General features: G+C 59.5%; 1 protein-coding gene across 5 annotated transcripts; it reads left to right on the forward strand.

The window, feature by feature from the left end:
- Window positions 1–605: 605 nt before the first annotated feature.
- On the forward strand, window positions 606–21,718 carry DGKK (diacylglycerol kinase kappa). Of its 5 annotated transcripts, XM_064159209.1 has the most exons (30): window positions 606–734; window positions 1,739–1,983; window positions 10,766–10,876; window positions 10,989–11,069; window positions 11,269–11,373; window positions 11,571–11,703; window positions 11,901–12,007; window positions 12,479–12,604; window positions 12,755–12,857; window positions 14,705–14,867; window positions 14,964–15,072; window positions 15,243–15,382; window positions 15,525–15,606; window positions 15,917–16,008; window positions 16,252–16,351; window positions 16,656–16,896; window positions 17,205–17,306; window positions 17,409–17,508; window positions 17,892–17,999; window positions 18,238–18,334; window positions 18,414–18,521; window positions 18,684–18,797; window positions 18,969–19,103; window positions 19,196–19,362; window positions 19,477–19,594; window positions 19,681–19,767; window positions 19,879–19,995; window positions 20,082–20,190; window positions 20,703–20,833; window positions 21,264–21,718. In XM_064159209.1, the coding sequence occupies exons 2-30, from the start codon at window positions 1,786–1,788 to the stop codon at window positions 21,336–21,338; spliced, it is 3,459 nt and encodes a 1,152-aa protein (XP_064015279.1). In that variant the 5' UTR covers window positions 606–734; window positions 1,739–1,785; the 3' UTR covers window positions 21,339–21,718. The 5 variants fall into 5 exon arrangements, with proteins under 5 accessions (XP_064015279.1, XP_064015276.1, XP_064015281.1 ...); XM_064159206.1 differs by having other exon boundaries at window positions 19,681–19,995; XM_064159211.1 differs by lacking the exon at window positions 20,703–20,833.
- The last annotated feature ends 213 nt before the right edge of the window (window positions 21,719–21,931 follow it).

The raw sequence follows: 21,931 nt of genomic DNA on the forward strand, positions 1-21,931 counted from the left end.
GTGCATGTGCTCACCCATGGCCTGTACATGTGCATGCATGTGCCTGCATGGGAATGGGAACATGCATTTGCCCTCTCATGCCCAAGCCATGTGCACACATATGTGCATGACCATGATGTGTGGTTGCCCATGCCATCCATGTGCATGGCCTTGCCTGTGTGGGTGGTGCACACATACGTGCACAGGTGTGATGCATGTGCTTTCCTTTGCCCAGGGTGTGCATGCTTGTGTGTATGTGCTTGGTGCTCATGCATGTGCCAACTTGTGCCCTTGAGAGTGGAGCACAATTATGCCCACAGTGGCAGTGGATGTACTTGCCCACACCAGTGCTGCGCCTACCCGTGCAGGTGTGGGCGTATGCACACCTATGTGCACAGCAGCCTTATGTGTGCCCGTGTGTGGGAGCGTGCACACGCATGTGCACGACGGCAGTGCATGTGCTCTGCTGTGCCCATGCATGTGCCCGCGGGGGCGGTGCACATGTATGTGCGCGGCGGCGGTGCGGATGCCCGCCGTGCCCGCGTGCTCGGGGCCGTGCGTGGGCCGCCGATGCGACGGTGCGCAGCAGCCCCGCCGCGCCTGAGCAGGCCGAGGCTTGCGCGCAGGGGCAGGGCCGGTGCTCCTGCAGAGGCACATCCCGGCGGGGCCGCGCTGCGGGCCGGGGAGGGCTGCGGGCGGGAGCGGCAGGAGGAGCGACCTTGCACCGGCGGCGGCGGCGGCTCGGGGCGTGCAAGGTGCGTGCGCGGGGTGGGGGCACTCTCCGCCCTCCCGCACCGGGCGTGTGCGGGATGCTCGGCGGAAACCCGGCACCGAGAAGCGCCGAGGTTAGAGGGGAGCGCGAAGCCTGCAGCGAGGGGGGAGGTTCCGACCAGGAGAGGGGGTAGGTAGCCCTGTGGTGCCATCGCTTCTCCCGCGCCCCCCCCCCCCCTCCCCCCCACTCGTCGCCTTCCGAAACGCTTCTTGCTGTACGGGAAGACGGCACCGCGTTTGCCGGCAGCTGCAGGGGGAACGGCGGGGCCGGACTGCGGGAACCGCGTGGGGCCGGGCACCGCGTCCTAGGGTGCCCCTCGCTATCCCCCGGCCCGGGCAGGGAAGCCCTGCAGCCGGCCAGGCGCTTCCGCCCAGGTAGGTGCCCCTCGTGGCCCGCCCACTGCCCCCGAGCTGCAGGGATGCGTGGGGAGATGTCTGCCCCCGCTCCATCCTACCCGGCTCCGCTCACCCCCCACCCCCCCACCCCCCCCCCACCCCGCCCATATACCCGGGCCTGGCGACCCCACGGACGCAAGGAATTGTCTAAGCCCTTCCCAGCTGACGGAGCTATATGGATGGTAGGAGGCAGCTGCTGCTTTTCATGGAGACCCCCTCTTTCCCAGTCCTCCCCGGTCACTGGGGTTATTGGTGTCCCCAGCATCCTGGCACCAGAGGGAATGCTGGCACAGGCTATGGCAAGGGAAGTATACCCCAATGCCAGGGCATGGGGTGGCTGCGGTCTCCCATGGCAGAGTGAGGGGTAGTGTCGGGGGACCAGGCAGGATAGGGGTGAGTTGGGACACTGAAAAAGGCAAGGAAGGAAAACTTTGCATGCACAAGTAGCTGCCCTGAGCAGCCTTCCTGCTCAAGAAAACGTCGTCTCCCCTGAGTTCCAGAATTTCACCTCCCAGCTGGATGAGCCATAGAGGGTGAGATGCACATCCACTTTCAGAGAGTACTCCACTCTTCTGTGTCCTTGCCCTCCCAGGACTGCCACGGGAGGTGGTGAAGCCCTGAGCAAAGCCCAGTGAGAAGATGGCTGAGAAACTGGTGCCTGGGGACCTGTTCCTGAGGAAGACCCGGGAATCAGTGTCATCCCTGGACTCGGACAAGCTGGCACCTGTCTCGCCTGAGGCGGGTGGCGAGGAGTCGTCAGACAGCGAGGGCGAGCAGGAGGACAGTTCCCACAAGCTCATCCGGAAGGTGTCCACCTCTGGGCAGATGAGGAGCAAGGTCAGGGGCGTGGGGCCCTGGGGCATGGGGCTGGCTGGTGTATGAGGCCCCTGCTGAGAACAGCATGGAGGGGATTGTCCCCTCGGGGGTGTTATGTCAGTGCCAGGCACTTGCTATGTGCATACCCAACCAAGTCAGTGTCTAGGAATTGCCAGGATGGTTCTGACACCCTGTGCCCCTGTAGAAGGGCACATGGAAAAGGTGCATACCTGCAGTGGCAGAATCAGCATTGGTCCTGTGGGGCTATGGAACATGAATTTTACCCCCCAGTTGGAGGCAGGGTGTCTTTCATACCCAGACTGCCCCTCCCAATTGATTTCATTCCATGTTTCTATTCCCTGGGTTCTCCTCTCCTGCTCTTTTGTGAGGACTCTGTGTCATGGATACACTGGGGGTGAGATTTAGGGTCATTGTGGTGCTATGTGCTCCTAGGGTCCTCTGTTCTGCTGCAGGCACCATGTGTGCAGGGCCTGGTGGGTGGTAAAATGGAGTCAGCATCTTTCCTGATGCCCCAGATTAATTTGGCTGTGCCAGATCCCTCATGGGCCCTCTTCCTGCAGCCTTCCCTAGATCCAGTCCTCATGGTGATTTGCTGGATGGATGGGGACACCTTTAAGGTCAGATGTGACACTGTTTTGCCTCCCCGCCAGTGGCATGAGGGCAACTTGTTTGTGTGCATGTAGCTTGCTCAGAGGAAGCTACCTATTTTGATAGGACCTACAAAAACTGGGGGTGCATTACCTTCTGGCCAAACAGGAGTGTGTGGTGCTGGTGGCCTCAGTGGGGATGGTGAAATGGCCAGGTGCCTCCTGTCTGAAGCACAGCGAGAAATAAACTAGGCTGAGTGGCCAGGTAGGAAGCAGAAGAGGAAGGGGCTTGGGGAGGTTTTGGGGAGAGATGTGGACACAACGTGGGGAGGATGTTCTGGGAGACGTGCAGGGAGAGTGATCCCTTTACATCCACCTCCTGGCTGCGGGAAGAAGGTGGCAGTGTTGGTGTGAGTCAAGGCAGAGCCTGCAGTGCCGATGGGCATGCAGGGGCTGCTGTGCTGTGGAGAGGAGAGTACCTTTGCCTTGGGGTTGTGCCAGAAATCCCCCTGCAGCTGTCTCGGCTCCAGCCACCCTCTGCGGGGAATTTGGTGTCCATGTCCCCCTGGGGAGGGGGTACAGCTGAGGAAACACCATAGGGGAGTGCAGCTGTGGAGCAGGGATATGCCCCTAGGCTGTAATGTTGGGTGCTGTGGGCACTGACAGAGACTGTGGGAATAGGGTGGTGTGCAGGATCTGTTGGCACCTCTGGGCTGCTTGGGGCTGGGACAAGCACCCCTCCCACTGGCCCAGACCTGGCTATTGTGCCAAGTCTGGCACAGTGGCATGTGGAGGGCAAAGTGCATTTGCCCAGGGGTGTGGAAGGCGCATGCTCCCAACTCAGCACCATGGGGTTTTCCTACTTGGCCAGAGACTTTTCTGGGGCAGGCAGTGCGGGGGGGGCTTTGTCTGAGTCTCTGTCTGCCTAAGGAATGTACCTCAACTTCCCCTTCTTTGGAATAGACTAGCACCTCCTCAGCCTACTCTGACCTGTGTGCCAGGTGGCTTCTATGGGCTGTGACAAACTGCGGGGGGGGCATGGTGGGAAGACAGACTGGTGGAGAAGGTCCTGGGGATGCTTAATGCTGTGCAGCCTCCTGGAGGGGCAGCAGCAGCCACTGGAGTTTACCATGTGGCATTTGCTGTGCCAGAGGGGTTTGCTATGCTGTGCAGCACAGGGGATACATCACAGGGAGTCGTCAGTGCCAGGAAACTCGAGAGACGAGGGCGGATGGCTGGGCTGTGCCCACGTCCTGCAGCAGCAGCACAGGGACACAAGCATGTCCTGGGCCCCCAGGCACCAAAGCCCCCTCCGTTCCATCAGCTGGTCTGGCCCACGTCGCTGACAGGCTGCGTGTGGGGCAAGGCTGAGCTGCTGCTCCCTGCCTGCAGTGCCTGCTGCCCGCGTCCTGCCCACTGCCGGCAATTAGCCATGCAGGAGGTGATGCCGCGCAGTGTGCTGGGGAGGCAGGCGGTGTGATGGATGGGCAGGCAGAAAGGACACGGCTGGGTTAATGGCCCACGGCGCTGGCACAGGAGGAGCGAGGAGTGAGAGCTGGGCAGGGCTGATGCAGGAGGGGACTGTGCATTCATCGTTCCCCCTTCAACGGAGGGGTTCAGAGTTTTCCCTGAAGATCCCTTTGCTTTGGTCTGGGTGGGCAGGATAATGTTTGCCAGCTTGGTTCCTTGCCGGATGGGCTTCTTCCTTCCCTATAGAGATGAGGATTTCGGGATGCGATCAATGCTGCCACCCCAGGTCGGGCTGTCCCTGACTCCCAGCTGTGCCGTGGCAGGCAACATGTGCCTGCCTTGTCCCCTCTGGCTGCAGCCACAGCCAAGACAGGCACCTTTCTGAGCCACTTTGACACCTCTATGCACCCATGCGAGGTTGGGAACCATTGCCTGAACCTCAGAGACTGAGGCATGTACGTAATTAGCACACAGTTAATGAGGGAGGGAGGGAGAGTCTCATGCCAAGGCTGCAGCTCCCAAGAGATAACTGGTTTAGCAGTGGGGAGAGGGGCAGGCTGGCTCACTTTTTTGGGTGCTTGTGGTGGTCCCAGTGCTGGAAGTGGTCTGTAGGAGCTTGCGATGTTGAGGGGGGTAAGGCTTGGGCCCCTCGCTGCCCACTCACACTGACTAGGGAAGACTCCATTCCCTGCTAATGGGAGTGCACATCTCCCGTGCTAGACTTTCATCCAGCCCCATGGAGACTGGAACGGGTGAGGATTATTTTGGAGTCTGCTGACTTCTTCCGATTGCTGGTTCCCATTCCCAGCGCCTCCCCCCAGAATGCCTGTTCCCCCATCCCCTCCACAAACCTTTCCATCAATCACATCTCCCCACTCCACACCCCCGGCTTCACTTTCTCTGGCTGTAATTGCGGGGCGCCCTGCGCGGCTTTGTGCTGGCTCCAGCGTGGAGGCGGCGAGGCCATTGTGCTCGGTGACAATGACAGCTGCCAGGCGCGGGTGCCCCTGCTGAGCTCAATGGCCCCAGGATGGAAGGGGTCTTGCTGCCTCTCCCTCCTCCTCCTCACTTCAGGGGCTGCCGGTTGCCAAGTATTTTGAGTGCAAGGGCAGAGTGGGAGGAGGATGCTGTCCAGTGCTGGTTCCCTTGGAGGAAAGGAGCAGTGGGGAAGAAGTAGGCACTGGCTCCAGGGCTCACCAAGATATACGAGGCACTGACAAACGGGATGGGGGGCACATCATGGCTGCGTGGGCTGGATGCTTGGCTCCTGGTGCTTCCTCAGCATAGGCTTCCCCAGCAGCTGAGTGGAGGTGGGGAGTGATCTGGCAGATCTGCTTGGTTCACTCCAGGCTGCCAGGAGCTGCAGCATGGTCCTGAGGTGCATACACCAGAGCTGGAGGGCTGAATGCACCAAGGGAAATATGCAACAGTGCATTCATGGGATAGGAGCATTGCCCACAGGGTGGGCACAGTGTGAAGAGCTGTGGCAGGCAGGAGCATGGTTTGTCTGCCATTTAGAAAGTGGGGTCATGTTCCCAAATTCCTGATGCTGGGTACATCATAGCTGCTTGTTTGGATTGGGGAACCTGCCAGCATCCTCCTGGGAGGCTGGGAATGGTCACTGGGGCTACTGGTAACCCAAGGAACAAGTGCTCCTGCTTCTTGCTGGAGGCACTGGGCACACCACATGCTCAGGGTGCCACAGGGATGGGGTGAGCTGTGACCGAGGTTGTAGGGGTATTGGGGCAAGTGTGTGGGGCCTGGCAGGGCAGTGCTGCAGGGCTGTCGTCTGAGAGCTGGATCCTGTCCAAAAGACAAGGAGAGCAAGGTAGGGCCCCTGGGGCCAGGCCTGGAAACCTCCTTCCTGCAGTGGGAAGGTGGCATGTGACACCTGGGCAGTGCATCCTCCTATCCTGACACTGGTGAGTGACTGGAGCATCTCTCATACGCAGAAGGGCTGAGAGAGGTGGGATTGTTCAGCCTGGAGGAGAGGCTGAGGCTGTGGGATCCTCAGTGATGTTGATAAATATTTGAAGGGGTGCAGCAAAGAAGAAACCAGAGCCCCTTCATTACTGTCCTCAAAAGGGGCATTTGGCACAGACGAAAGATAGGAAATTGCATCAGACTTTCTCTGTTGTGAGATTGATTGAACCCTGACACATGCTGCCCAGAGAGGCTGTGAAATCTCCATCCCTGGAGATACTCAGAACCCATGGGTTGATTATTTCCACGATCCTGGACAGCTCCAGATGACTCCTGCGTGATCTCCAGCCCCAGAGCTCCCTGCCAGCCCCAGCCATGCCGTGGCCAGCCAGCATCAAAACCTATTTCCACTTCAGCTGTGCCCCTCATTGCTCCCAGCCTTGTGGCATGTTGCTCGCAGGGCGTTATCGAGGGCACTGACTGGCCACTGGGTCCCCCGCGGTGGAGGGACCATACACAGGGCACAGTCACTCTCCCCTGCAGCAGGGCAGAGGAGGCTGGGCTTGCTTTCGTTAACCAGGGCTCACTGAGAGGGCGCCTGGGGTGTAAAGATAGCCCCAGTGTCGCCAGCCGGATGTTTGTGAGGTTTCTCAGATGTGCTGTCCTCTCCCGCTCACATTTTCCATTATGCAAGTGCTACTCTCACCCGCCAGCGGCTGGGCAGGGTGGGAGAGCTGCAGCGGTGCCCGCCGGTCCCTAGACACGGGAGGCACGGGCAGACCGGCACGGGGCAGGCTGGCATGCAATTCCTGCCGGCGGGATGCTCCGGGACCAATGTGGCTGTAGATAGGGAAGCATGAGCTCATCTCTGAAAAGCAGCTGAGAGTCGTGACTGCTGGAGGATGAAGTGTAGGAGGGATCACCCTTCTGGAGCTCCTCCTCTCATTGCTCTCCTGCACGTTAATTCTCTGTCCCCTCTCGATGGTCTGAGCACCACTTGTTGGCATGTCAGGACTGGTGCCAGAACCTCCTTTCAAGGTTCCGGACAGCACTGAGAAGGGGGATCCAAGGTCCTGCAACGGCAGCAGGTTGCATCCTCAGGGAACGTGGATGTAGTTCAGTCTGTGGAGATGTAGCACCCTCTGGGCACCAAGCCCCCTGGCTGCCCTGTCCCGGAAGAGCTCTGCCGTGTCGCAAAGCCTGATAAGGTTTCAACCGACTTCAGCCCGCAGCCCGCCCGGCAGATGCTGGTGGCCCCGCAGCTGAGCTGTTCGCAGGGCTGCTCCCGTCCAGACCCTGGCACCTGTCAGGTGGGAATGAGCTCTGAGCCATCCGGACCCTGGCACATACCAAGCAGGCTGCTGCTTGGAGGAGGGTGGCTGCCCAGGATGTGGTCGGTGCAATGCAGGTCAGTGTATTGATGGGGGTTCAGTCCCTTCTCTTCCTCCTCCAGGGTGAGACATCCTATTACCATGGGGCCAAGCAGATCCCACGAGGAGCAGTGTAGGGCTGCAAGCCAGGTGGATAGCCAGTGTGGTGCCACCAGTGGTACACACCGGTGTCCCCAAATAACAGCTCTTCTCTTGCAGCTCCTTTTCTGCCCAAGGTGATCTCAGCAGGACAAGTCTCCTGCCCCAGGTGTAGTCAAACCTGGCTGTATTATGGGCTCTTTGTGGGGGTGGTGATGGCACAGCTGGGAGAGCAAGAGGTGTGCTCATTGCAGTATCCCAGGGCTCTGCCTTAGGGGCTGAGGGAAGAGCATTTCAGGGGACACCCTGGACTGCAAAAAGCCCTTCTGGGGTGTTGTCCTGGAGGGAGGTGAGCTCCTCAGGCTGCACTTCAAGACTTCTTGCCTGTGCCAGGCACACAGCTAACCCGTGGTGTGATGGCCCCTGGGGACCCCCCAGTCCTGGTGGAGAATGTTGCTGGTGGTTGGCCATCCCCTTGGGGCTACTGTTTGCCACATCCTCTCTGAGGCCCTGTGCCCCCCTGAGCTGTGGCTGAGCCAGAGGTGGCAGTTTCTTTGCAGACCCTGGGTAGTTTGGTTCTTGCCTTTGTCTCCCCACCCTTTGGGACCTCCCCTGCCCAGTGCTGGGCACATCCCAGATGGTGCTGAGCTCCCTGAGTTGGAGAGGGCATGAATGGTCCTTGAGATAGGGCAGGGGAGGGCTGGGGCAGAGCCACATAAAGGTGACCTGGCCTTGGGCTGGTAGCTGGGCAGGTTGCACATCGTTGTGGCCACTGGCAGGCCATGGTGCTTGCTTTCTTGTGGGCACAAAGCCAGCAGTGGCTTTGCTGGAGCTCCCTGCAGTTCTGGCCAAGGCTCACTAGCCTGAAAAGCTGCAGTTGTGGTGAGCAGAGGGGCTAAGGTGCGGGAGACCATTATGTATTTCTAACCCCTGTGTCAGTGGCTGTCAGTGTCCCTGGAAGTACTCTGGGAGGAAGGGGCAGCCCCTGCCCTATGCTTCAGGTGCAGGGCTCCTGCTTCTGGCAGCTATCAGGTACTTAACAGCCACTTGCTATTGAGAGTTGTATTGTAGTAACCCTGGAGCCCTGGTTGGGGCTGCGAGGAGCTGGCATGGCAGGGGTGATGCCGTCCTGGCATATCTTGCCTGATGGCCTTTGTCATCCCCCCTCCTTTGCTGTTTGTGAAGAGGAAGTTATGGCCTTGCTCAATGCTGTCTGCTGCAGTGCAGATTCCCACTGTGTGGCCGGGTTTGCTGATGGCCTTGGCCATCAGGTACCTCCCAGGTCTCTTCCTGTCTCTAGTGCCAAAAGCAGGGGTCCAAAACTCCTGAGGCACTTGGTAGCTGCTCCTGGCACAGGGCAGCACTGGGCATTCTGACTGAAACCCATGGACAAGAAAAATCAGGAGCAGGGGGGGTGACTCACTCCAGTGAGACCCTGAAACAGCCCTGCAGCACCCCAGGCAGAGTGCTGGCCACTGCATCATCATCCCCAGAATGGCCCAGGCTGTAACATCATAGGGCTGTGCGATGCCTTGTTGCCACTGGCTACCAGGAGAAATTGCTGCAGTGGTGCTGCTGGAAGTGTTTGAGCTCTGGTCCCCTCACAGGAAGGGATGCCATGCCACTGGGCAGCCTCCTGGCTGTGTTATGCCATCCACTTGGGGCCAGGCAGAGCTGGGCATCCGTGCCCATGCTGTGGCAGCCCCAACCCACCATCACAAACCTGTTTCTTCTTGTCATCACGTTCTGCTCCTCACCGTCCTGGGCTCCCCGGTGCCACTTACTGATGCAACATACAATGACTGCAGCAAACTCAGAGCCTGTGCTCGCATCTGCCACATGCAGACGTGTAGTGGAAGTGGTGCTTGTGGTTGGATCCACCCTGATCATGGCAGGATCCTGTCTTGTCCTATCCTGATGTGGGGCAGGGACTGCTAGGATGTGTAGTTTGTATCTGGATTTCGGGGTCACAGCTGGGCTGCTGCAGAAGGCAGCACTCCACTTGCTGGCTGTGTCTCATCCTGCACTCAGGATGGCTCTGGGCTCACCGTGTGCTGTGTGTTCTCTCACAGCTGGGCGGTCAGGCCAGGAGTATGGTGGGTCCTGGATACTTGCACTGTGGGGCACCACAGCTGTTGGAACCTGCACCAACAGTGGCAGCCAGTGTGGGGCCAACCACAGACAACCTCTGCACCAGTTTCAGCAGGGCAAAGTGTTGATAGGGAGCCACAAAGGCTTAAACCGTCCCCCTCTGAACCCGAAGCTGTGGGGTGAAGGAGAGTTGTGGACGTCCAGATGCATGCCCTGGGGAGGGGCCCTTGGGGGTGGGTTAGGCACTTGCTGGAGTTGAGGCTCAGGGAGCACCTCAGGAGGGATTTGGGCTTGCAGGATCCTTGTTTGGAGCCGTGGGGCAGTAGGTTTAACGGCAAGGCCAGAGAAGCATGTGCCGCAGGCTGGCGGGTGCCTGGGCGTTGCAGCTCTCCCTCGATGCCCCCCGTGCCCAGCGCTAACGTGCTGTTAACTGCGCCTGGCCGCCGGGTGCCGGGATCTGAGAGCGCTGCGGCGGCTAATTGCGGAGGAGCAGCTGAATGGGGCTGCCGGCGGTGTTTAAAGAAGATACAATCAAAGATTAGGCAGTGCCAGAGCATCCCTGCCACCCCGCTCGGCACAGGCTTGTAGCCGCCTTGCAAACACTAATTAATTGAGCCTTGTAAACACCGCTGCGAGGAGGGTAAATATTGGCAGGTGCTGTGGATCGGGGAGGGCAGAGGACAGGCGGACAGGCTGCAGGGATGCACTGCCAGGGTATGCTCTGCCTGTCACTGGCTGGCCTCGGCTCCAGGTTGTCCCTGTTGGGGGCTGTGGAGGACAGCACGGCTGGCTGCGTCCTGGCCATCTGCTTTCCAAGCCAGCAAAGAGGGTGGGTTCGCAGTGCCTGGGTAATGCCATCTCCAGGATTCAGTCCTGATGGCTCTGGGGCATCATCGGTGTCCCCTTCAAGGGGGTTCCTCTGGCTTCAGCTTTGCCCTTGGTTGCTGGGAGGTGCAGCAGGTTGAGGGTCTCCAGGACACTGCTCTGGGGATGGGGAGGGAGAGATGGCAGCAGTGGTTTGTCCAGCAGCATTTTGCTAAGTTATACAGTACCTGATGCCTGGGGTATGGTGGGAGATGGACATTATTTATACTGCTACATCCAACACAGTGTGAACCCCAGAGTGTCCCCTGTGCTCTGGGCACTACCTAGCTCCTGTGGGACTGGTGTTACTGAAGGTGTGTGGGGTGGCTGTGGGGATTCTGGGGGTTGCAAGAGCTCATGGCTCTGTGTTCTCTGCAGAAGAGTGTGAAGGAGGGGCTGTTGCTGAAGCAGACAAGCTCCTTCCAGAGGTGGAAGAGGCGATACTTCAAGCTGCGGGGCAGGACGCTCTATTATGCCAAGGATGCCAAGGTAGGCTGGGAGGGCTTCTAACACACTCAGCCAGAGGATCTTGAGCCTGCAGGTCTGAGAGGAGCCTGAATTCCCTGCCTGATGGACTGGGGCTCATGTTTCTCTCCTACAGTCCCTGATCTTCGATGAGGTGGACCTTTCCGATGCCAGCGTGGCTGAGACCAGCACCAAGAACATCAACAACAGTTTCACGGTGAGGGCTACCTGCCATGCCCCTGCCCCTCAGCAAGGAGGTACTGCAAACCCCCCATCTTCCCACAGAGCCATGGCCTTATGCTCCTGGAGGTGGCATCAGTGGCAGTGTGCTGGGGTTTGCTGGGGGCTGCTCTGCTAGGCAGTGGCTGGCTGTGGGGTGGCCTTGCAAGGGGACGCAGAGGTGCTGGCTGTTGCAGGTGATCACGCCATTCCGGAAGCTCATCCTATGTGCAGAGAACCGAAAGGAGATGGAGGACTGGATCAGTGCCCTGAAATCTGTCCAGAAGTGGGAGATACATGAGGTGACTCGGGTGGGAGGCTGCAGAGGTGCTCATCTGCAAGTGGGTATTCCTCAGCCTTTGGCTGCTGGACAGGAGCTGCTGCCCTTGGAGGACAGTAACTGGGAGTGGGGCTGGGGCTTCCCAGAAGGGCTAAGAGGGATGGAGTACCAGCTGGGGGTCCTGGGAGGCTTACAAGGCCCGACTGTGCCCCCCACCAGGCCACACAGTTCAACATGGAGCACTTCTCGGGCATGCACAACTGGTACGCCTGCTCCCACGCCCGCCCCACCTTCTGCAATGTGTGCCGTGAAGCCCTCCCCGGGGTCACCTCCCATGGCCTCTCCTGCGAAGGTCAGTGCTGGGGTCCTGCTGGGTGGTGGGCTAGGGCTGGGACCAGGGTGGGATACCCTCTCTGAGGCTGGCCTGGAGCAGGATGGATGCAATGTGATGCCCACTGGCTTCTGTCTCCAGCTGCAGAGGGGTTGGGGACCAGGGCTGTGCATGCCATGGCAACTGTTCCTGCTCCTCACCTGCTCCCTCATCTGCAGTGTGCAAATTCAAGGCTCACAAGCGCTGTGCTGTCAGAGCCACCAACAACTGCAAGTGGACGACCCTGGCTTCCATTGGCACTGAAATCATCGAGGACGAGGATGGGGTAAGCAGAGGAGTTTCCATGAGGGATCCTGGCAGGACAGAGCCACCAGCAGAGCTGGCCTGGCTATGCCCAAATCAGGAGCACGAGGAACCCTCTCACTTAGCTGTCCACTGCTCTGTGTGGCCTCTGGACACACACATTTCTACAGAGACGTGGGCTGGGGAGACATCCTCTGAAACATCTGATCCTGGTATCAGGATCCCTTGTCAATAGCTCTACAAGTGGAGCCACTCCAGAATGTTTGCTGGGGGCATCCGTGCTCTGCCCCATGTGCTTGTGGCTGTGAGGGGCCAGGCAGGCAAGGACGAGAGGGCATGGAAGGGGTCTTGGGGCTGCTTTGCCTTGCTGTGGGGCATCATCCCTTACCAGCCTACTTCACTATGCCTGAGGGAGGGTGTGGCCCACATCACTCTCTCAAGCTTGCGAGGGTGACAGGGGTGGTATGCTGCTAGTGACTGCCCCTCTCTGCAGGTGACCATGCCCCACCAGTGGCTGGAGGGCAATCTGCCTGTCAGCGCCCGCTGTGCCGTCTGCGACCGTACCTGTGGCAGTGTCCGGAGGCTGCAGGACTGGCGATGTCTCTGGTGCAAGGCCATTGTAAGGATGTGCCTGTGCCTGTCCCCACTGCCACAGCACAGACAGCACTGCCCCTCCTGGGGACATCCCAGGGAGACTGTCTGGGGCATCACCGTCCCTCTGGTGCAGCGTCCCCTAGCTCTGCTTGTGCACATGTCCCTGTGTCCCCAGGTTCACAGTGCCTGCAAGGAGCTCTTCGGCAAGAGGTGTCCCCTGGGCCAGTACAAGGTGTCCATCATCCCACCGACTGCCTTGAACAGCATCGACTCAGATGGTGAGTCCCGGAGGAGACAGGGCTGTGGGTGGGAGGGACAAGCTGCCTGGGACAGGACTTTGAGCATCTCTGCAGGCTTTGGCTTGTGGCACTCTGCCCACTTTCCTGTGGGGTACTGGGAACACCACCCTCAGTAGGTTCCAGAATCAGTGCCCTTCTCTGCCACACCCTCAGCTGAAGGTTGCATGTTGCCTTGTGCTGTGCCCCAGGGCTGCCACGGTGTCATGCTTTGGGGTGGCACTGCTTCCCCACCTGTGACTTCAGTTGCTCTTGCTGGGCTGCTTCTTGTGGTGACCCTTGTCATGGTTCCTCTCTGCCTGTGGGTCAGTGAATCCAACCCTGAGTCCCTGACATGGGGTGCCCCCTGTGACAGCCCAGCAGTTCTGGGTAGGATGAAGCCCTTGCTTGGATCATTTCTCAGTGCCTGTACTGCAGTTGTTTGTTTCATAGTGCAGAGCACAGCTTGCCCTGGCACAGGTGGCTGCGGGGTGCTGCCGAGAGAAGCAATGCCTCCCCCCCTCTCCCTTGCCCTCTCTGGAGGTGCCCAGCTGGCCTCTGCTGAACAAAATCTGTTCTTCTCCTCCGGATATTTCTTTCCTCCTTCTTTAATGATTTTCACTGCTCGGCTCAGCCGGTGGCTCATCTGCTCCTCATTACTCATCGGGATGCTGTCAGGGCAACCATCACGCAGCTTCTCCTCTGGCTTCAGAGCCACGGCAGCTTATGGTGGTATCCCTGTCCTGTCTCTCAGTCAAGGCTGGCATGGCTGTGAGGTCAGCAGCTGTAGCTGCTACTGAGCCCAGCAGGGCTTTGCTGCTGCAGGGAGCAGCCCAAGGAAGCCTCCAGCCCCTCCTCTCACTGAGCTGTACCCCCTCAGCATGTGGGTACTGCTGGCAGTGGGCTCAGCTCCTCTCTGGCAGCCCACGCTCTGACTCAGCAGCCCTCGATGCTTTCCTTTGCGGATCCGCTCTGCTCGCTGGGCTAGCAGCTGAGATCCAGCCATGCCTTGGCTGCGGGGTGGTGGGTGCCAGGATGCTGCTCCCTCTACCTGCTACAGGGCAGGCACTGGGACTCCCAGTTGCATCTCGTGGCCTCTGGGTGTGGTGGCCATGGGGGCTGTGCCAGCAGCTGCAAGGGCTGGTGATTTCCCTGCCGCAGCATCACCAGGTCTGCCAAGGGAAGGAGCCAACAGGCAATGGCCCAAGGCTAGGGGACCAAGATGGCCAAGGTGAGCCTGAGGCAGATGCAGGCTGCGGGCCAGTGATCGATCCTCTCCTTCCTCGGGCATATTTCATTCCTCTCTCATTCTTTTAAAAGTGTGGTGCTGACTGCCAAGCCTTCTGAGGCTTCTGCGTCATTTGCACCCACCCCTGGTAGGAGCAGGTGGCAGAGCTGGGGGTGGCAGCTGGGATTGGTCATGCCAATTTTGAGTACCACTCCCAGAAGCACCTCTAAGTGGGGGCGTGCCCTGTTGCCGTGTGGTTTTGCTGTGTCAGCCCCAGCTGTGCTCACTGTTGGTGCAGCAAGGAACTGACCCTCCTGGGGCAGGCACCCAGTGATGGAGCTGGGACCTAACCTGGATCAGCCCTTGTACTGGCCTTCCCCATCCCTATCCCCATCCCACCTCACTCCCTTTCTCATCCTCACTGCCATCTCTTACTCTTCCTCTCACCCCTCACCGTCCCCTGAGCACCTTGATCACTGTCCCTACTGCCTGGCTTCAGCAACCTGAGGGTCGGCACAGCCAAGGTGTCTGCAAAGCCTCTGCTTTCCTAAAGTATCTCCATCAGTGTCATCATGGGGTGGGAGCCAGGGCTGGGTGCCTCACTTGCTGGGGCTTGCTGCAGGTTTCTGGAAGGCCACCTGCCCCTCGACCTGCTCCAGCCCTCTCCTGGCCTTCGTCAACTCCAAGAGCGGGGACAACCAGGGCGTCAAGTTTCTGCGCAAGTTCAAGCAGTTCCTCAACCCAGCCCAAGTCTTTGACCTCATGAATGGGGGCCCACACCTGGGGTGAGCACTGGCCTGGGTGCCGCAGGGTGGCTTCAGCAGAATCCTGGCAGGTGCCTGGCACAACCCCCAGCCCCTCTCTCCTGTTCCCCTACCCAGGCTGCGCCTTTTCCAGAAGTTCTCCACCTTCCGGATCCTGGTGTGCGGTGGGGACGGCAGCGTGGGCTGGGTGCTGTCCGAGATTGATGCCCTTGGCCTCCACAAGCAAGTGAGCAGAGTGCCTGGCATCCCTGGCACAGGCTGGCACTGTCCCCAGTGTAGCTGGGAGCTCCACTGCATGCCGTGGGATGCCACGAGTGGCAGGAACAGCAGGGCTGGGGGTGTTGTGGTTGCCGTCAGGAGCTGCTCTGAGTCCCCCACCCCATCCCTCTCCCACAGTGCCAGCTGGGTGTCCTGCCCCTGGGAACTGGCAATGACCTGGCACGGGTGCTGGGCTGGGGCAGCCTGTGTGATGATGACACTCAGCTGCTGCAGATCCTGGAGAAGCTGGAGAGGGCCACCACCAAGATGCTGGACCGGTGAGCATGGTGTGGGGCACATGCCTCTTATCTCCCCTCCAGCTGCCTCTCACCTCTCAGGCAGCCTGTCCTTATCCCTTTCCCACGTGTCCCTGTGCCTGAGTGCCAGGATGTGGCAGGCAGCCATGGTCTCTGCTTGCAGGTGGAGCGTGCTGACCTATGAGGCCCCCAAGCAGTCCCCCCCAGCCCTGAAGGAGGAGGAGAATGGGGACTCCAACATCCAGGTGGGCACTGCTAGGGACGGAGAGGCAGGATGTGGGCCAGGTTCCCATTCACGATGAGGTGAAGCTACCAGCAGGCTGGTTTTGACTCCTAGTGTGCTCCCCCTCAACCCCTTGCCTCAGTTTCCCTCCTGCTGTGGCTGAGCATCCCCTCTACCCAGTGGCATGGGCATGGCTGCCCTTGGGCCTAGGGGAGCAGACCGAGGAGAGCAGCTCACCCTCATTCCAGGACCGGCCGGGCAAAGCTCCATCCTGGAATGGGCTGCCCAGCAGGGTGCCACGTCTTCAGCTGTCCTCCCCTGTCCTCCTCCAGGCCCACATCTCACACTATGCCGACTCTGTTGCCTTCCACCTGGCCAAGATCCTGGAGTCAGACAAGCACTCAGTCGTGATCTCCTCTGCAAAGTAAGGAGGATGCTGGTGATGGGGGTGCCAGAGCTCCCCCCTGGGCTGGGGACACATCTGCCAGGCCAGGCTGTCCTCTGTCTGGCCAACAGTGGCTGCCAGGTGTGCTGGTGCCTGACAGATAACCCCAGCACTGCCCTTCTGGTGCAGGGGAATGTTATCCTGGCAATCCTCTGGGCTGTCTTCTGTGCCCAGCTGGTTGTGCCATGCCCCTCTTTACCGACCTGCTGCTTCCCATGGCAGGTTCCTCTGCGGCACTGTCAATGACTTTGTGGCTGAAGTTGGCCGGGCTTACAAGAGGGCAACGGAGAACAAGCAGGAGGCCGAGCTGATGGCACGGAAAGTGGGTTGGAGGGGAACTGGAAAGCTGGGGTGTGCTGGGTGGCACAGCCCCTGCACAGTGGAGGGGCTGGCAGGGTGTGCTCTGGTGGCCTGTGTCCTTGCTGTGTGTTCATTGGGGTGCTCATGTTGCTGAGGCATGCAGGATGCTCCAGCAAACATGGGGTACCCTGGCACTCGGAGTCATGGAGTGCCCAGGCACTGCAGGTGCCTAGGCAAACACACAGTGCTCAGGGGACCAGGAACCTGCCTCTGGAGAAGCGGCAGCAGCTTATGCCAGGGTGCTGAGTGAGGTGGGCATCCCACAGTGTGCCATGCTGAATGAGAAGCTGGACTCGCTGGTGCGGGAGCTGAATGAGGAGGCTCAGGCCATCGTGGTCCCTGAGGGGATGGCACAGGCTGCCCTTGCTGACACCAAGGACCTGGAGAAAGGTGGCAGCTTCAACCCCAGCCCAGTGCCTCGTATCTTCAAATCCAAGGAGCAGCTCATGCTGCGGGCAAACAGCCTGAAGAAAGCCCTGCGGCAAATCATTGAGCAGGCAGAGAAAGGTGAGAGTGGCAGGGGCTGGCAGTGTGTGTGGCACTGCAGCAGCCTGGCACAGGCTGGTGCAGGACCCCCACTTTGGTTTCCCTCTCTGAATCCTTGGGGTGGCAACAGGGCTATGCTCTTCTCTGATCCTTGGTGTTGCAGAGGGAGGTTCCCAGAGGGAGGTTCCCAGAGGGAACAGTGTCCCCAGTGAGACAGAAGTGCCACCCTGGGCCTCGCCTGGCACAAAACTGCAGGGCTGACCCAGAGTGGGGGCACAGGGGCCATGGGGCTGCCCACGACTCACTGTCATGCCCCTCTTTGCATCCAGCTGTGGATGAGCAGAACAAGCAAACCCAAGCATACCGAGGCAGCATGGGCCCCAGCCGGAAGGACAGCACAGAGGAGCTCAACAAGGAGGAGGAGAAGCTCAGTAAGAAGGCAGTGTGGCATCTGGCTGCTCATGGGGTGAGCCACAGGATAGGCTTGGGGCAAGAGCTGGTTCAGCAGCTGCCTCCTCTCCCTCTCTGGCCAGGCTCCCGGCAGGAGATAGCAACCTCTGCATCTTCCCCTATCATCCTGGCCCGGCCGGACACCTTTGGCAGCCTGCAGTTCCCTGAAGACCCCAGTGCTCTGTGAGTCTGAAGTCCTGCCTGCCCCAGGAACCCTGTCCCACCTTTGCTGTCCGTCTTGAAGCAAGAGCAGGGCTGGGATCACGCTGCTGCCTCTTGGCGGTGGCTGCTGGGGCATCCTTTGCCCAGCAGTGTGGCACCTCATGCTGGGAGCTTGGAGCTCCCACTGGTGCAGGTAGGCCCTGCATGTGCCATGTGTCCCACTGTGGGAAGTGAGTGGGCTCCAGCTATCTCTTGTTGGTTTTGGCCAGGCTGCCCAGAGCTAACCCCTCTGTGAGCTCACACTGCAGCTCCAGCAGGTTTTATACCCCACCTGCTGGGGCCAGCCAAGCCCTTGCCCCTGTGCAGCTGCCTCCCATCCCATCCACCCTGTCTGCTGCTTTCAGCCACTTCTCAGAGAAATGTGTCATGAATAACTACTTTGGCATTGGCCTGGATGCGAAGATCTCCTTGGAGTTCAACAACAAAAGGGATGAGCACCCCAAGAAATGCAGGTTGGCTGAAACCACCCCCCCCCACACACCTTTCCCCTGGGGTGGGCTGCTGCTGCTGCCCCTAAAGCGTGTGAACAGGCACGGGAGAGCTTGTTCCACACGTGGACAGGAGAGCTGTGCCAGCAGAGAAGGGTGGGTGTCTGTGTGCTGCAGCCTGCATGGCCCAGGAGGCAGTGGGCAGCCCCTGTCCTGCGAGTGCAGCCTGCAGCCCTCTCTCCTGTCCTGCTTTGCCCTGCAGCAGCCGCACCAAGAACATGATGTGGTACGGGGTGCTGGGCACCAAGGAGCTCCTGCAGCGCACCTACAAGAACCTGGAGCAGCGAGTGCAGCTGGAGGTACAGGGCCAGGGGCAACAGGCACTTGAGGCAGGGGGCAGCCCTGTGGCAGGCCCTCAGGCTCATCCCTCTTTTGCAGTGTGACGGGGTGCCTATCTCACTGCCCAGCCTACAGGGCATTGCTGTCCTCAACATCCCCAGCTATGCTGGGGGCATCAACTTCTGGGGAGGCACCAAAGAGGATAACGTGAGTGCCAGTGTCATAGTGCAAGGAGTGGGGTACAAAATCCTTGCTGCATGCCCAAGGAATATGGGAACCCTTGGGCAGGGGACTAGAGTGTTCCTGCTTTGGGCACACACAAGGGAGAAAGCTCACTTTGGACATCTCACTTGTCCTGGTCCTGTGCAGAACTTTGGGGCTCCATCCTTCGATGACAAGAAGCTAGAGGTGGTGGCTGTCTTTGGCAGCATCCAGATGGCTGTGTCCCGAGTCATCAACCTCCAGCACCATCGCATCGCACAGGTATGGGCAAGGGACCTCCTGGGACCCTGAGTGGTGCCAGAAAGCTGTTGGGGCACTGGCAGAGCCCGAGGCAGTGCAGCTTGGCTGAGCTCATGCCTGGCACTGGAGGCTTTTCGACCCTAGCACGGCAGCATCAGCTGTAATGCCAACCCCAGGCTGTCCACCCCACAGTGCCGTGTGGTGAAGATCACCATCCGGGGGGACGAGGGCGTCCCTGTGCAGGTGGATGGAGAAGCCTGGATCCAGCCCCCTGGTGTCATCAAGATCCAGCACAAGAACCGAGCCCAGATGCTGACAAGGGACAGGGTGAGCTTGGGGTTGTGCAACCTATGCAGCAGGGCTGTGCTAGGGCAGTGGGAAGTGTGACAGGCTGAAGGGGGCCATCTTTGTTCCCCCAGGCCTTTGAAAGCACCCTCAAGTCCTGGGAGGACAAGCAGAAGGGGGAGAGCTACCGAGCTGCTGCCCGGCCACGGCTCAGCTCGCAGCAGTCCATGGAGTACCTGACGGAGGAGGAGAGCAGCCTGCTGCAGCAGGTCTCACGGGTTGCTGAGACCCTCATTGCCAGGTCAGGATGGAGGAGAGGACATGGGAAAAGGCAGGGGAAGCTTTGCCATGGCTTCCCAGAGATACAGGGGTAGCCTAGGGGAGCCCCCAGCAGCTCTAGCCCCTCTTGCCACAGGATCCATGAAGCAGCTAAGGCTCACAAAGCTGTAGAGCAAGAACTGGCACATGCTGTCAACACCAGCTCCCTAGCACTGAGTGAAGCCCTCTCCAACAAAGCTGCTGGCACATCAGAGGTGAGCTAGGGCTGGGGCACAAGGCAAGCTTCATCCAATCACCCAAGGGTCCTTCTGCTCAAAGAGTTACCCCTCCATGCCTCCAGTTTCTCAGCAGGAATGCAGCTGTGGAGGTAGTGCTGAGCATCAAGGAGCTGTACACTGAGACCAGGGCATTCCTGGAAGGGAAGGCGGTAAGTGAGGGGCCAGAGAGCAGCCTGAGCCTTGCAACGGAGGGACTTATGCCCTCAGCTGGCACCTCTGAGGGTGGCAGCAGGGCTGGGGATGGTCCCTGTCCTGTGCAGCTGGACTCACCTCAGGAGGAGGAGGCACTGCATGGCCCTCTAAACGTGCTGGGCCAGGAGCTGCAGAGGCTGCTGGACATCCACTGGCTGGGGCCCATTGCCCACCTGGCTGAAGAGGTGGGTGCCCAGGGACCCAGGGAGACATAGTCCACTGGGCAGCCCCAGGGGGGCTCTAGAACCCTTCTCAGCCTGGCTTCTCACAGGAAAGCACTGGCAGCGCCAAGGGCAGTTTCAAGCTTCGCCTCAACATCCCCAAGCCCAAGAAGGACAAAGACAAGGTCCAAAAGCAGAAGACCAACAGCACACTCCCAGGTAAAGTGAGCAGTGTGCCAGGGAGAGAAGGAGGCAGGCACAGAGCATGCTAGTGGGGTCCCCCACATGCTGACCTATCCATCAGCCTTCTGTCATGGGCACACTGTAGAAGGCCCCTCTGGGGGGTGAAGAGGGCATGTCTTGGCTGTCTGGAGATGTCACTTTGTCACCAACAGCCCCTTACAGCTTAATTTTTCTGCTAATGGACACAGGGAGCCCCTCAGCCCTGTAACTCTACCACCACCACTGCAAGGGGAAGAAGGGGGTTCTGGTAGAGGTCAGCCCTTTGGTTAAGTCTCTGCCCCAGGGCTGGGTGCATTGTTGAGGGAGAGAAGCTCAGATGCTCCATAAGCAAGCCAAGGAAAAGAAAATAATCATCTTTCCAGTCTGAGCCTTCTGCATCCTCTGGCCCTGCCAGAGCTGGCGGCGTGAGGGGATGCTGGCTGCCTGCCCTGCTGTGTACTGCTGCATCCCTAGGGACCCTGCCCACCTCTGGTTTTCCTCCCTGCTAGCGGACAAGTGGGGCTCCGAGGAGGTGGCAGCTTGGCTGGAAGCGCTTGGTTTAGGGGAATACAAAGAGATTTTTGTCCGGCATGACATCCAGGGCTCTGAGTTGATCCTGCTGGAGAGGAGAGACCTGAAGGTACAACCCCCACCTGCACCCTGAGAACAATCCCAGCCTTGGGGTGCACAGTGTCCTTCATCCCTCCTCTCCCTATCCCCCGTGGAGGGGGAAAAGAGGTGCAGACCCTGCACCTGGCTGCAGCGGGCTGAGCTTGCACTGCTTGCAGAAGGGGCTGGAAGGGAGGGGGTTGACCCTGGACTCCCAGCTTGCAAAGCTCCATACACCTGCCCAAAGCAGGATCAACAGCACCATACCCTCTCCTGCATCCAGGCACAGGAAAATGCTTGCATGAGAACCAGGCGCCCCCCAGCAAGGACCATGCTCTGACAGGGAGAGCATGGAAGGTTGGGCCTTGCTGTCTCATCCTCTGCCTTGCAGCTGCCCTGCCACCAAGAGCTGAGGGCTAACCCTCAACCAGTATGTCAGCTCCCCTCTCTCCTTCCTGCAGGACCTGGGGATCACCAAAGTGGGACACATGAAGAGAATTCTCCAGGCCATTAAAGAACTCAGCAACCCACCATAGACCAGCAGCAGGGCAGCGCTCAGACTATGTGCTGGGTCCTGCCCCTAAAGACCAGGGGTCAGGCAGGAGAGTGCCAGGTCTTCACTGCACCCCATCTGTTTGGATCCCCCTTGCTTGCCTTGCTTTGTCTGTTTGTTCCCCAGTATCCCTGGAGCCACTGCTTCCTCCCAAGCCTGTGAGGCTGGAAACACCAAATCAGAGAGGTCTAGCCCCGAAGCAATGTGGCATGACCCCCAACCCAGCCCCTGGCATGGTCATCACTACAAGAGCCTGGGCTGCCATACGTGTGCCCAAACTGGGGCCAAAGCAAAGATTGTCCCTTCCCCTTGTGGGTATTTAAGCTGTGTAAATATTTGGAGAAAAGATACTCATTGCTGCTGCTTGTGTAGTGTCATTGCCTGGGGAAGTTAGGGGTGCAGGGAGGGTGCTGGGGACCTTGCCCCTTCCAGCCTTCACCCCTCAGCTTCCCACTCTCAATCCTTCCTGTTTGTCATGCAACAATCCCTGCCCCTCTCCAAACCCTCTAACCCCAACACAGCAAAGGGAACCACAGCTCAGGGGCTCAGCTTAATCTCTGCCATCATCCCTAGCCC

Source organism: Pogoniulus pusillus, chromosome 19 (assembly GCF_015220805.1).
Source record: "Pogoniulus pusillus isolate bPogPus1 chromosome 19, bPogPus1.pri, whole genome shotgun sequence".
Taxonomy (NCBI): Eukaryota; Metazoa; Chordata; class Aves; order Piciformes; family Lybiidae; genus Pogoniulus; species Pogoniulus pusillus.